At 46.7% G+C, this 13,990-nt stretch overlaps 1 protein-coding gene across 19 annotated transcripts in view; it reads left to right on the plus strand.

Annotated features, from left to right (window-relative positions):
- The window catches only part of Ackr2 (atypical chemokine receptor 2), an 80,094-nt gene that overhangs the window by 14,055 nt on the left and 52,049 nt on the right, over positions 1-13,990 (plus strand). For 4 of the 19 annotated variants that reach the window (XR_010051559.1, XM_063260983.1, XM_063260984.1 and 1 more), the window contains exon 2: positions 931-1,034. Coding sequence is in view for 3 of the 19 variants with exons in the window: in XM_063260982.1 (XP_063117052.1) it covers positions 931-1,034 (104 nt within the window). In the remaining 16 variants the exon portion in view is untranslated. Of the gene's footprint in view, positions 1-930; positions 12,837-13,990 lie in introns of all 19 variants that reach the window. The other 15 variants (XR_010051550.1, XR_010051548.1, XR_010051551.1 and 12 more) reach the window with 9 other exon arrangements.

The following is a 13,990-nucleotide window of genomic DNA, read 5'->3' on the forward strand; positions in this document are numbered from 1 at the left end:
GACGGGCACGATGCGGCCCGCTGTGCCTCATGGAGCGCTGTTGTTGCAGGGTCAGCCCTGCTGTCCCAGAGAAGACACACTGGGCCCTACAGGGAGAGCTGGCTCCCAGCAGGGCAGCGGCCCAGGGACGGCACGGAGGAACCTTTCCTTCCCAGGAGAGGGCCTGCCCTCCTGGTCACTGTCTGGTGCCTACCCACCCACGACACACTTTGTCCTCCTGGGCCTGGGTCCTCTGCACCAGCCACCCCAGGCTCAAGCCATCCTAGCATAGCGCTGGGGCTTGGTGAGGCACCCAGGGGTCGGGTGCCTGCCGAGCACCCGAGGGGAATGAGGCACACCTGGCACCGCCCCGAGGCTGCCAAGAGGGACAAGGGGGGACTACGTGGATGCCAATGCCCAGAGAGTGACCTGGGGTTCCTGCGTCCCCACACTCCCTGCCAGGCCTTCCTGACTAGCTTCTCTGAGCTGACCAGAGTTGTGCATAGCAGGCTTCCCCTCCAGGCTCTCTGCAGCCTGTCCTGCCCTGGAGATGGAGCCTGGTCCCCTTCCTAAGCCACGAGAGGCTTGCTGACCTAGAAGTAGAGCGCATTGTCACTCGGATATTTGGCTTCGTGGTGCTGTTCAGCTCTGAGCTCTGTAGCTGGAGAGGCTCATGATAAAGGGTGGGGGCTGTAGAGTAGGGTCGCTGCACCCAAAGGTACCCTGAGGGCCCCAAACCAGTGGGACCCTCTGTCTGTAAAGCAAGAATAAAGTGGCATGCACTCTGTGGCTCTAGGTGAGCAGAAAAGGGCCCTCATACAGTTAAAATCACCCAGTCCTTGGCTCCCTAAGAGAGGGTCTGCCTTCGGGGTGGGGGCTCGGCGGGTGCTGGGAGAGGGAGACACTGGTTAGAAGCTATTGTGCCACTCAGGGTTTCTTGTGACATTGCAGGAAGCAACACTCCTTCCGCCTCTGAGCTCCATGAGACAGACGAATGCGCCTTTGCGGAGCAGAGCGGCAGAGCCGGGGCCACGCGGGATCGCTGGCATCCCAGGGTATGTTTCTAGCCTGTGCATGTCCACTGTGGGGGGGCAGAGCCTGTGACGGGGAAGAAGGCTGCCATGCACCTCACTTATTCTGAAAGCAAAAGTCAGAATTAATAGCAGTTTCTGCTCCAAGTACTGTGGATTGAGCCCAGGAGTTACCTCCCCAGCCCTTTTTAATTTTTTTTTTTTTTAATTCTGAGGCAGTCTCACTAAATTGCTGAAGTGCCTAGGCAGAGTGGTGTGATTATAGGGCTGTGTAACAGAAATCCTTAGTGTTTGGTTTTATGATCTTCCTTTTAAATCCTTCATGATTTGCTGGACATAAACTATGACTTCAAATTGATAACATCAGAATCTTGTTTCCAATGGCATGCTGAAGTTTTCCAATATAGGTTCATGAATCTTAGGCCTAAACATAGAAACAGAAATTGTAACATTTCTAGCAGGAAATATAGGAGGAAATGTTAACAACCTGAGGGTAGGCAAAGATTTCTTACATGAGACACCAAAAGCATAATCCTTAAAATAAAAATTAATTATTTGGGCTTCACCTAAATCAAAAGCTTATAATCTTCCAAAGACACTGTTAAACCAGTCGTGGTGGTACACGTGTAATCCCAGTACTCAGGAGGCTGAGGCGGGAGGGTTACTGGGAGTTCGCGGCTAGCCTGAATTGCATAGTGAGACTCTGTCTCAAAGCAAAGCAAAGCAAAACAAAACAAAACAAAAGCCCTGCTAAGACAGAGCACAAATCATAGTAGGAAAAACTATTTGCAAATCATATATAGTAAAACCTTGGATTGTGAGTAACTTGGTCTGGGAGTGATCCGTGAGGCAAGTGAACATTTCTAGTAAGTTTTAGCTCCATAAATGAGTGATACCTCGTAATGTGAGTAGAATGTGGTGCTGGGAATCACATGATCACGACTGAGCTAGGGCTCCCTCTCTCCCTCTCTCTGTCTCTCTATGGGACAGCCACAAAATTTTCAAATGTAAATGCAGATCCATTTGCTTATTTTTCTTTACATTTGTTTTTTTATTTTGTACTGTATTACAGTATTTTTTTTGTCTTTTTCTTTTTTTATTGGTACCGGGGATCGAACTCGTGACTGCCTGCTTGCAAGGCAGGCACTTATGCCGCTGAGCTAAATCCCCCGCCCCTGTATTACAGTATTGTAATCATTTTTACATGCATATTTTTGTGGAATGAATCATCCAACTTTCCATTATTTCTGATTGGGACATTTGCTCTGATACATGCTTTGAATTACAAGCATGTTGTAACAAATGGAACAAATTTGGCTCACAAATCAAGGTCTGACTGTATTGATAAAGGATTTAATTCAGGATATGGAAAGAACCCTCTGGACTTAATAGCTACATCTGTACAAGAAAATGGGCAAAACATTTGAAAAGATTCCTCCTTCAAAGCAGATGTGTGGATGAGTGCAAGCGTAGTAAACGCTTCTCACCCTTAGCTGGCGAGGAAATGCAAAGTAACAGACCCCGTGATGTCACTGTGCACCCAGTAGCAAGGCTGTGGGGAGAACCTGGCCAGCAAGTGCACAGCGCATGGACCAGTCGAGCCGGTGCCGAGGTCAGGAGGCTGTGACTCCCCTCTGCAGAGCACGGGCCGACCCTCAGCTGGAAACTGAGGCCAGGTCTGGAGGGCGGTGATGTTTGTCTGCCCACAGAGTGGGATCTGTGAAGCAGTGGGGACGAATGAGCCTCACGGACATAGCGCTGACGGGAGGACAGCGAGCACAGGAACGCACAGGTCCTGCTCGGCCCGTGTGTGTTATTCCTCAGTAAGGCCATCATAAGCCAAATACTGTGTGCCCAAAGTGACCCGATTACACCTGCCCTCCCCACAGCAGGGTGTGGCCCAGTCTGCCTCCAGCCCAGCTTTTTCATTTTTTTCTTTAATTTTGAAACAAGGACTCATTATCGCTAAGCTGCCCAGGTAGGGCTTGACTGGCAATCCTCCTGCCTCAGCCTCCCTGGGAGTGCTTAGATTACCAGCCTGGGCCTCCCACCTAGCTCCCTAGCCAGGCTTCACCGTGCTTGTTAGCCGGCGGGGGTGGGACAGAATAACTGGACCCAGAGCTTTGTTCCAGTGAAGTGTGGGCCACCCCACCAAACCGGCGGAGCACTACACAGAAGTGGGGAACAGGGGCTTGGGGTCCCCTTGCTGAGGAAGCTGTGCTGCAGCTGGCTGCGGTGCTCCACGCTGCGTTCTTAGCAGTGAGCCTGTGAGAGTGGGGTCAGCCTGCGGCCCTTGCTGGGTGCCTGGGCTGCTGCAGGCTGGGAAGGGCTCAGGCCAGCCAGCCCCATGAGGTGGGAGGCAAAGAAGCCTGGGCTCCCGCAGGCCCCGGGCAGGGCAGATCCTGACTGCACCAGCCCCCACCAGCGGCCGGAGGTGGAAGGGCTCCCTTGGGCCGCTGGTGGGCCACTAGCTGTGGGCGTGGGGTGCAGGCTCAGCTCTGGAACCGGGTGGAGAATTCCAGAAGAGGAGGCGGTCAGCCCTTGGGTCCCGGCTCCACCGCCCTGAGCTGGCCCTTTACCCTTCTGTGGTGAGGAAGGAAAGAAGATGGCCCAGCCCTCGGGCTCCCTCTGGTGGCAGAGCCCAGGCACTGTTTACCCGCTGCAGAGCTGCAGGTAGCTCAGCTGCTTCTGGCTGTGCAACCGGCTCTAAACCCTGACCCCTACAGGAAGGAATCAGCTGTTTTCCTACCGTGACTGCCCCTGGCAGTCAGGTGAGACCCATCTCAGAATCATGTTCTTAAATGCATAAAATAAATAAAAAATAAATGCATAAAATAAAATACTTGCGGTTACCTTTTCTATCAAAATTGGCAAGAGCGCTGGTCCTGTTGAAATGTACTTTCCACCATTTAAAACAAATCGTGGTATGGTGTGTGCTGTGTGTGTGTCTTTATTAATGCTTACATTCAAGATCTGGCAGTGGTTCTGAGCAAGAGAGCAAGAAGGTGATAGGGTTTTCAGTGCGATGAAAGAGAGAATATAAAATAAAAGTAGCCTTTATTCTAAGGATGTGGAGAAAACTCCGTGACCACCGGGGCCTGGCTCTCTTCATGCTGGAAATGTGGGGCGTGGGACATATATATAATTTCTGATTGGGGTGGTTTCTTAGGGCAGCATTGCTGAGGTGCGAACAGCTGATTGGGACCTTTTCATGCCACTGGTAATTTGTCATAGGGGAGGAGAAAGTGACCTCAAGGTAAAGATCCCCTGGTCCTGCCTCCCATGCCGTAATATCGTATCTAGGGCAAAATCCTTTCATTCTCGTCTTTTTATTGTTAGGAAAAGGGTGCAATCTCTCTCTCTTACTACTTCCTGCTGAAAAGGGGGCGCCTATTAGGGTTTAGGAGGGTTGGTGGGATGATAGTTGATGCTGATGCAGAAGCTGGTGCCAGGTGTTTCAGCCAGGACAACTTTATCATTGGTGAATGCCCGCATGTTAGACTGGAAGACAAAGAGACAAGGTGCTATGAGAAGGCAGGCCACTATCATATTTAAGGACCCAGGAAAGGTAGAAGGAAAGGTGCCTTTGATTTAAATATGCTGTTCCATCAGGACCATGGTGAGGTAGAATTCTGAAAGATAAGTGTGGGGTTAGGAGAAGTGAAGTTATGAGAGGTGATTATTCCCCCATCTGAAAGGGTAAAAGTTAAGAGTGTAGGTAGGACTTGTCTCTGGTCCAGGAGTTGAGCTGGAAAGGGTAAGAGGGATGGGGAGGGCCATGGCTGTGTCACTATAAGGAAGGTAAGAGCCTAGGCCTTCAGGGATGTCACATTTGACTAAACAGCTGAGGGTAGAGAAAACTAAGACAGTTGTCACATAGAACAACATGAAGATGATCTTATGCATGATGTGGGAGTCTTTAGAAAAGACTGTTTTAAGAGTCCTGCTGTAAAAAAAAGATAATTAATAGAATGTAAGGAATTAGGAACCAAATCTAATTTAATAACAAAACATGACTTAGCCTGAGAGTTGTGGCTGTGAGGCCTTGGTGAGATGGAGATGAGTAGGCAATGGAGTGGGTAGATTTAGGGCTGGAGGGCGCCACTTGAGTGATGTGGAACCAGGATGGGAGTCCAGCAACTGTGACCGCTGTTGGGGTTGCCAAGAAGACCAGGTATGGGCCACTCCACCTTGGTTGTAGTCCTTGGGATGATTTCCTGTAATAGGACTTTAGTAACTACATAGTGGTCTCCCTGGTTGTGGGAAAGGCTTTTATCTATCCTGAAAAGTACAAACAAAGGTGGGAAGATATTTGAGAGTTTTTTGGCAGGGCATGTGTGTAAAATCTATCTGCCAGTCCTGACCAGGGGTGTGTCCATGAAATTGATGAGTAGGAAAGGAAGGGGGTGTTGTATGTGTCCCTGAGGAGAGGTCCTAGCACAGAGATGACAGGTGTGAGTAATCTGAAGAATGATAGCCTTTAGAGAAGGGTGTGTAACTATACTAGGGTTGAGAGTCTGTATAAGGCCTGTGGTCCTATATGGAAACAGTCATGTAAGTCAGGGATGATGTCTAAGGCCTGTTGATGTGGGAGAACAAGTTTAGATCCTTGAAAAATCCCATCCCTGGGTGTTTTGTGTGTAACCTGGTTTATGAAGTAGCTGTAGCTGCTCTGGTGCTGAGGTGCTGAGGTGCTGAGGTAGACTGTTTGGGACTAACAGAGAAGATGAGAAGGACAGGGCCTTTGTGCAGCTAACTTGGCTTGTGAATCTGCAAAGGCATTGCCGTGAGCAATGGGATCTGCAGAATTCTGGTGTCCCCTACAGTGAATAACTGTTGGCTGATTTGGGAGTTGTGCTGCTTCTAGGAGTTTAGGGATAAGAGGTGCATTAATGATGGGGTTCCCTGGGAGTTAATAAAGCCCATTCTTGCCAGATAGAGGCATGAGAGTGTAAAGTGCTAAATGTATACCTTGAATCAGTATACATATTTATGACTTTGTCCTTTGCTAGTGTAAGAGCCCATGTAAGGGCAATAAGTTCTGCCCTCTGGGAACAGGTCCAAGGTGGCAGTGGATTTGCCTCTATAACTTTTGACTGGTTAACTATTGCATATCTTGCCTTTTTTTTGGCTGTCTGTGTTGAACTACCGTCTATGAACCATGTGTCAAAGGCTAGAGAGAGATGTGCTATTAATGTGATGGAATGGGGTAGAAGTCATCTGTTAAGACTTCAATACAGTCATGGTGAGAGTGGCCCTCTGAGGTGGGAAGTAAAGATACCACATTAAGAGGACCACTAGTTTCTGAGTGTTAGGTCTGAGAAGAAGAGGGGGGAAGAAGAGGGGAAGAGGGGAAAGAGGTCCGTGGAAGGAATGGAGTGGACAGCCGTGAAAGTAGTGGGCAGTGGTGGCTGCAAAGATAAGAAATATAAAATATAAGTAACCTTTATTTCGGGAATGTGGGGAGAGACCCCCCCGGCCCCGGGGCGCAGCATCTCCACCCCGGGACCGATGGTCTCTCTCTGGAACACACTCTCCCTTTCTCCTTCTCCTTCTTCTTCTTCTTCTCCACGTGGAGTGAGGCCCATAAGTAGCCTCTGTCTGGGACGGACCCCAAGGGGCATTAGGGATGCACAGTATTTCATTGGCACACGTTTGGCACCAGGGTTACAGGGATGGGGGTATAGGATTACAGGCAAATCTATAGGGGCGGGGGAGGCAGGAGCCCCCTAACTTGGCTGAGGCTTTTCCTGGTTAAAGTGTCCGGTCTGGGCCAGCAACTCTTTCACTGAGAGAGGGCTAGATGTACCTGTTGAAGGCGAGAAGGGGTCATCAGGGCAGGGAATGCCTTGTGTGAGATGAGCTCATTTAGGTGATGAGGTCAGTGTACTGTAATAGACTACCCTAATGTGAACTTCTTAGCTTCCTGTATAGGTAGGGCTGCAGCCACAAGGGCTCAAAGACAAGGTGTCCATCCTTTTACTGTGTTGTCTAACTGCTTTAACAAGTAGACTACCACTAGAAAAGAAGGTCCCTTCTTGTATCCTAGTATACCTACAGCATTGTGGCCCTGAAGGGTAGTGTACAGAGTGAAAGATTGGGTGGGATCAGGAAGGATGAGGGCTGGAGCCCTTAGGAAAACTCTTTTAATTTATGAAAGGAGTTATGTATGGGCTCAGTGGGGTCTAGGGGTTCTGATATGGGGCCTTTAGAAGCTTTGTAGAGGGCTTGAGCTAGAGTTGCAAGTTATGAATCCATAGATGAAAGAAATTAGCTAAACCTAGGAAAGATGTAACTTGTTGTTTAGTTGTGGGCACCTGGAAATCTCACAGAGTAGCCTTACAATCTGTAGTGATGGAATGAGTGGTGGAGGTGAGAGAGAGACCTAGGTATTTGACTTTTGGGGAAGCGATTTGGGCTTTAGCAGGAGAGACCCTGTACCCATGACTGGCAAGAAAATTAAGGAGAGTAGCTGAATGTTATGTGGCTAACATATGGGATGGAGAACATAAGAAAAGGTCATCTATGTGTTGAAGGAGAGTGCTAGGTTTGAGATCAAGTTCTGTAAGGTCAGCAGTGAGAGCTTAGCTAAAGAAGTGAGGATTATCACTGAACCCTTGGGGTGCACTGTCCAAGTAAGTTATTGAGACCTGGGAGTGTCTGGATCACTTCATGTAAACACAAAGAAATCCTGACAATCAGGGTGTAGGGGATGCTAAAAAACGCATCTTTAAGATCTACAACTGTAAACTGAGTGGTGGAGGGAGGGATATGAGAAAGCATGATATAAGGGTTTGGCACCACTGGGGTAACACACTACTGATCACCCTAAAGTCCTGTATTAGACGGTAAGACCTATCAGGCTTAAGTACTGGGAGAATGGTAGTATTATAGGATGAGTGGGTAGCTTTAAGAAAACCGTTGTCTAAAATGCACTTAATTATAGGTATAATTCCCTGTAAATGTTTGGGAGCTATGGGATATTAGGGAACACAAGGAAAAAATTGAAGGACTCCTGAGACAAATTAAAATGGACATGGCATGGGTAGTGCAGGTGGGATTAGAGGTATCTCAAACTATGGGATTGACCAGAGAAGAAGGAGTCTGGAGCCTGCATGGAACAAGCCTTGTCTGCAAAGGCTGCATAGGTTGGCTGTAAACACCCACTATAGAGACTGAGGACTTAATATAGCGGCCTGAAAATTCAGGAAGAACACTATACATGGCCTCCATTTCCACAAGTACAGAGAATGTCTTACCTGAGACCTCCAGTGGGACTTGGGGCTCTGGGAAGGACACCTTAATGGTGGGCCCCAAGCCCCATCAGTCTTCAGCAGTAAGTCTGAGAAGATCAGTCAGCGATGAATCTAGTGGTGATGAGATCTCCTCTGAGGGCAAGGAGTTAGTGGATGGCTTACCCACTCTCTGGCAGCTAGAACAGTTGCTCTTCCAGTGGCCCTTGAAATTCCTTGCAGTGGCAAGGTCCCAGAGGAACTCCAGGATTGGGGCATTATTTTGCCCAATGTTGTTTTTTTGCTGCATTTGAAGCATGGTCTGGGAGGGGTTCAGGCAGCTCCACCTTGTCTCAGTTTACCTATCTCAGAGCTCCAAGTGTCACTGCTAAAAGATCAGATTGTTATTTTTCCTTTTGATTTTTATCTCTGTTGTTGAAAACATGAAAAGCCATATTAATAAGGTCTCCCTATAGGGTTTGAGGGCCAAGATTGGCCTTTTGTCTTGGGATCTGGCCCACAGTGAAAGGTATCTGTCTCTTCCACAGTCACAAGACATCTGGCTTTATCTTGGGTAGGTGTACAGCTTTAAGTTTAAAGGAGACAAAGGCAAAGAATCAATTAAGTATGCAGGAGTCAAATAATACAATCAACAGAGTATTTATGATTATAACTTTAGCAATGACTTCCCATAAGGAGGATAAGGATAAGGTTCAGGGAATTTTAGAAACTGACATGTCATTCATTTGTCATACACACATTTAGGTTTTTACAATTGTATAAGTACCTCTTATGCTGTTAGAATGTCTAATGCCATCTGATTTTGGAGGATGGCCTGTTTTATTAATTTTACCTTTTTACTTAGGAGAGAAATCAGCTGCAGTGTCACCTAACACCAGTTGTGTATAGTTAATTATGGCCCCAATTTGCTGGTGGATACAAGCAAAAGGAATCCAAAAGGAATTTATAATTATCTCTTAATTTTAGTTGTTGAACATCCAGAAGATTGACAACAGTACAGTGTAGTAGAGGCAGTAAGCTTAACATAGAACATTAAATGGAACTATTATTTTGTATTAACCATGGGTGTTTTAACATTTGAGCACTGAAGAAATTTGTGACATTGTTTGGACTGTTCACTAAGCATCTCCAGTATAACATATACATTACACAAATTTTTGTTTAAAAATTATCATTTGACTGGTGACCCCGTGTTGTTCTGACCTGAATTTCCTGGCTGGAGCACAAGAAAAGGGCAGATGTGTGCATCTGAAAGAAAGCACTTGTCATCATAAACAACCCCAATTTTATATTTGAAGGTATGAATACACCATCAGATCAGCAACAATGAATTGTCTTACTCATATGAACTTTAGTTGAGGTGTCTCCCATAAGGCTATGAAGATTATTGGGGCCTCCAATTAATGAACAAGAGCTGGTTAAAGTTACCAAGTGGCCACTTTCCTGTTTATCAATTCGAGTCCTGTCCAATGTCTCCTCACCCCAAGGGATTTTGTTTAACCAAGTTTAGCATCATTTTGACCAGCTGGCAACCTAGGTGGAAGCATGTTTTTTAAATCTATAACCCAAATAAACCTTGATTAAATGATCTGAAAATGTAAAAGAGGAGGAAAAATTGTTGAGATCAAATAAAAAGGAACAGCTGTTTATAGGGCAGGCAAATGGACAAACAGACAGCAGATATATAAACTGACAATCATAAAATTATAGTGCACTCAAATATATTTGACCAATTTGGGTGAGCTGGCAGAGAAAATGTCGATGCAGGGGAATGGGACAAAGAACCCTCCAATGGAACAGATGGCTCGGGTAGTGGAGGGAGAGGATGGCAGTGCAGGGGGCAAAGAAACCTCTAGCTGAGAAGGCTGCGGGGTTTGGTATGAGAGATGCAGGGGAGGGGCCGTAAAGACAGGAGCCACATTATCTAAAGCAGTCCAGTGGGGAGGGAGGGAGAGAGAGATCCTTGTGGAGCAGAGTGAGCCAGAAATATTTGGGCCATCACAGAAGACAGAGTGAGAGAAGGACACATCTTAAAGTGAAAAGGCCTAAAGATGAAGAGTTTCTGCCAACTTGCTGCCATTGTGACAAAAGCATAAATAAAAGATCAGCTTTCTGGTTTTTATAGCCTTCTAGAGGCCAAGAGCACCAAGGTTATGAACGAGGCACCCCAAAAGTGTGTTTTGAGGGGACAGGAAGTGGTCCCCATGACCGAATTTTAAGTGAACTGAGAGAACACCTTTGCCTTGGAACATAAGAGCGTTAGCACGCCCCAGGAATGTGGAAGCTGTGCTGGGTCACACTTAACAAAAGTTAAAGTTATTTTGAAAGTGTGACACTGGAAAGTCCCTATACCCATTCTCCTTGGCCTCATCACTGAAAAGTGGAGGGCAGGGTCCCAGTGAACAAAAATGTCAGTCTTGCCTCAAGCCATGTGGCCTAAGGAATGTCAAAACTGGTGTCCCTGTTCAGGACGGCAGGATGGGTTTTCTGTTGCAAGCTTGCTAAAGTTATGGAAACAGAAAACTCTGGACGGTAGCTCACCTACATGGAGTGAGGAAGGTTGGCAGTTTACCTGTGTTCAGTGAGGAAGGTTGCTGTTGCATGCAGATTAGCGGTGGCAAGTAAACAGTCCTGGAGGAAGAAAAAGGTGGTTTCTGATGTGGCCTAGCTCTAACCAATGCACCTCCTTCCTGTTCTGTATGTGCTGTTTCAATAAAAATTAAAATTCCATTTCCAGTAAAGACTTAAGTTTCAGCTCCTTGTAAATCCCCCCCAACCCCCTTCTGCATGCTTCTGCAAGGTGTGCTGTTCTGAGAAAATGTTTAACCACAGAGAGCAATGGAATGTACCAAAAATGTTATCTGAAATAGGTTGATAGCTTTGTGGTTTTTAGCTTTAAAAACTCCACCCTTAGCCTGTGAGGCATGCAGTCTTCCACATTGGCTACCGGAGGCTGCGTCGACAGGCCTGGCCTAAAAATAAAGCCTTTGCTCCAAATTTCTTAATTTCTTGCTTCCTTGGATTTTAATCCGGGGTCTGAGCTATCACATTTGGGGGCTTGTCCGGGATGGAATCAAGACCCCTGACTCAATTCTGAACATCTAAAAGTAAGTACTCTGGAGGGTTTATTTAGACTGCAGTCAGTTCTTACTTCAGGAGGGGACACCCTCAATTTGGGGAGTGGAGACCTCCCGAGGACAGAGTCAATTGTTTTTTGGGACGAATCTCATCTGTTTGTGACTCTGCCCCGGGTGGGGAACTGCTCTGTTGGTTAATTTGTTAATCCCTCCAGATCCCAAAATTTGACCAATTTTTGAGCAAAGGCCATTTTTGCTGCAGTTTGTCTTGTCTTGTATGTCTGTCTGTGTGTCCATTTGGTCTAACTGTTCTCCTTTTGGTTACCCAAATCTAAAAGAACATTTTCTCCTAGGAATCCCTTCTATGAGCCCAAAATGGACAAAAGGCATTTTGACCATTATTTGAATCTCATTGTTGGTTCTGTCTCTTCCTCCTAATCTTATTTTTGTCTCTTAGACTCTCCCACAAAAGAAAAAAAGAAACTGACATCTTTGCTGGCCATGGGGCAACCTGAATCTAAATTCAGCACACCCCTTAGCCTTGTGCTTGATCAATTCAAGGAATTCAAGTGGTGGGCTGAGGGATATGGGGAAAGAGTTCATAAAGTCAGATTAACAACTTTTGTCACACAGGAATGGCCGTTAAGGACCTAGGGGGTCTGGCCCCACTCCGGGTCTTTTAACATGGAGACAGCACAAGCTGCTCGCCGGTATGTTTTTGGGCCCCCTGCTCACTCTGACCAAAGTGTCTATTTTCAGATATGGATAGACATAATTTATGATGCCCCTTCCTGGATTAAGCCCTCTCGTGACAGTCATTGTGACCCTCAAACCAAAAGTAAAACCCGAGAAGCCGCCTTCTGATCCTACCACGCCTCTGGTCCTGCCCTCCTAAGAAGACCCCCTTGACCCGCTGGAGGCACTCCTGCTGCCTCCCCTGTACCCCACCTCTGACCCTCAACCTGACTCCACTGCTCCATCCCCACCACATCCTGTTTGCACCCACCGACACCCACGGCCCAAGGCGTCTTCAGAGCAAAGCTCTGAGGTGGCTCCATTTTGTCCATTACGGGAGGTCCCTCGGCCGGACAGGAGCTCAATATTTGTGTACATCCTTTTCTCCTTTTCAGACCTTTATAATTGGAAATCCCAAAATCCTCCATTTTCAAAGGATCCTGAATCTGATTAACCTTTTAGAATCTGTATTCTCCACCCATTGCCCCACTTGGGACAATTACCAACAGATCCTGCGCATCCTCTTCACGGCCGAAGAGAGACTGTGCATTTGCACTCTTGGGCAAAGAGGAGTCTGAGAACTGGACGGATCTACATCTACTGATCAGCAGAGAACTGAATGCCTGTTCCCTTCCTCCTGACCTAACTGGGACCCCAATACAGATGGAGGGAAGAGGGCTCTCGATAATTATTGCCTGAGGCTTCTAGACGCGCTTTGTGCTGCCGCCAAGAAGCTCACCAATTTATCTCGAGTGACTGAGGTAAGACAATTAGCAGATGAATTTCCTGCTATGTTTTTAGAGCGCCTTCTAGAGGCATATAGATTACATATACCAATTAATCTGATGGCACCTGAAAACACACGAGCAATTAATACTGCTTTCGTGTCCCAGTCAGCCCCTGATGTTAGGAGAAAATTACAGAAGCTTGAGGGATTTGAGGGAATGCCCCTCAGCCAGTTAATAGAGATAGCACAAAAGGTCTTTGAAAACAGAGAGAATTTACAAGAAACTACCAACAAGAAGATGACCAAGGTGTTAAAATTGCTCTGTGAGAAAGAAACTAAGAAGCCAACCAATACCAACAAGAAGAAGCTCAGGGACAACGACCTCCACTAGATAAGGAACAATGTGTATATTGCAAGGAAAGGGGACATTGGTGAAGAGATTGTCCAAGGTTAAAGACTAAATTAGAGAGAGGAGCAAAAACCTTGTTGTCTCAACAATGAGGAGGTCAGGGCTCGCTGCTGCCCCCTGAGACCCAAATAGCCCTTCAAGTCGGGGGTGGGGGGGTGCATCTGGTGGACTTCCTGGTAGATACAGGAGCCACCTATTCTGTGCTGACCCAACCCTTGGGAAATTGACTAAAGACTCAGTTAATGTAATAGGAGCCACAGGGGGATGAAAATCATACCCAAAGGTGACTGATAGTTTGGCTCCACCAGGCCATAAGTTAGTCCAGCACGATTTCTTATGGGTACCAGAGTGTCCAGACCCCCTCCTAGGATGAGACTTTCTTCATAAGTTGCAAGTACAAATTGACTTATTAACAGATGAGCCAAAATTAAGATTGGGAACTGACTCAATCCAAACTCTTGAAAAGAGTATTAGAGTTTTGGCTTTGGTTCTGGAGGGAGAAAATTACCGACTGCTGAAAAATTTGACCGATCCTCCTAAGCTGTTGCTTGAACACTCAGAATTAAAATTATTAGAAAAGTGGAGGCAAGAAATGTCCAAGGTCTGGGCTGAAACCAAGGTCTAGTGGTCAACCAAGTGCCCCTTGTAGTAGATCTCCTACCTTAGGTGCACCCTATTTGTTTGTGTCAATATCCAATAAGTCTCCAAGCTCGAAAGGGAATTAAAATTCATATACAGAGACTAAGAGAAAATGGTATCCTCATCTCTTGTGTCTCCCC

The sequence above is a fragment of the Cavia porcellus genome, unplaced genomic scaffold (assembly GCF_034190915.1).
Source record: "Cavia porcellus strain 051 isolate PalLab524CR breed Dunkin Hartley unplaced genomic scaffold, mCavPor4.1 scaffold_14, whole genome shotgun sequence".
Classification (NCBI taxonomy): Eukaryota; Metazoa; Chordata; class Mammalia; order Rodentia; family Caviidae; genus Cavia; species Cavia porcellus.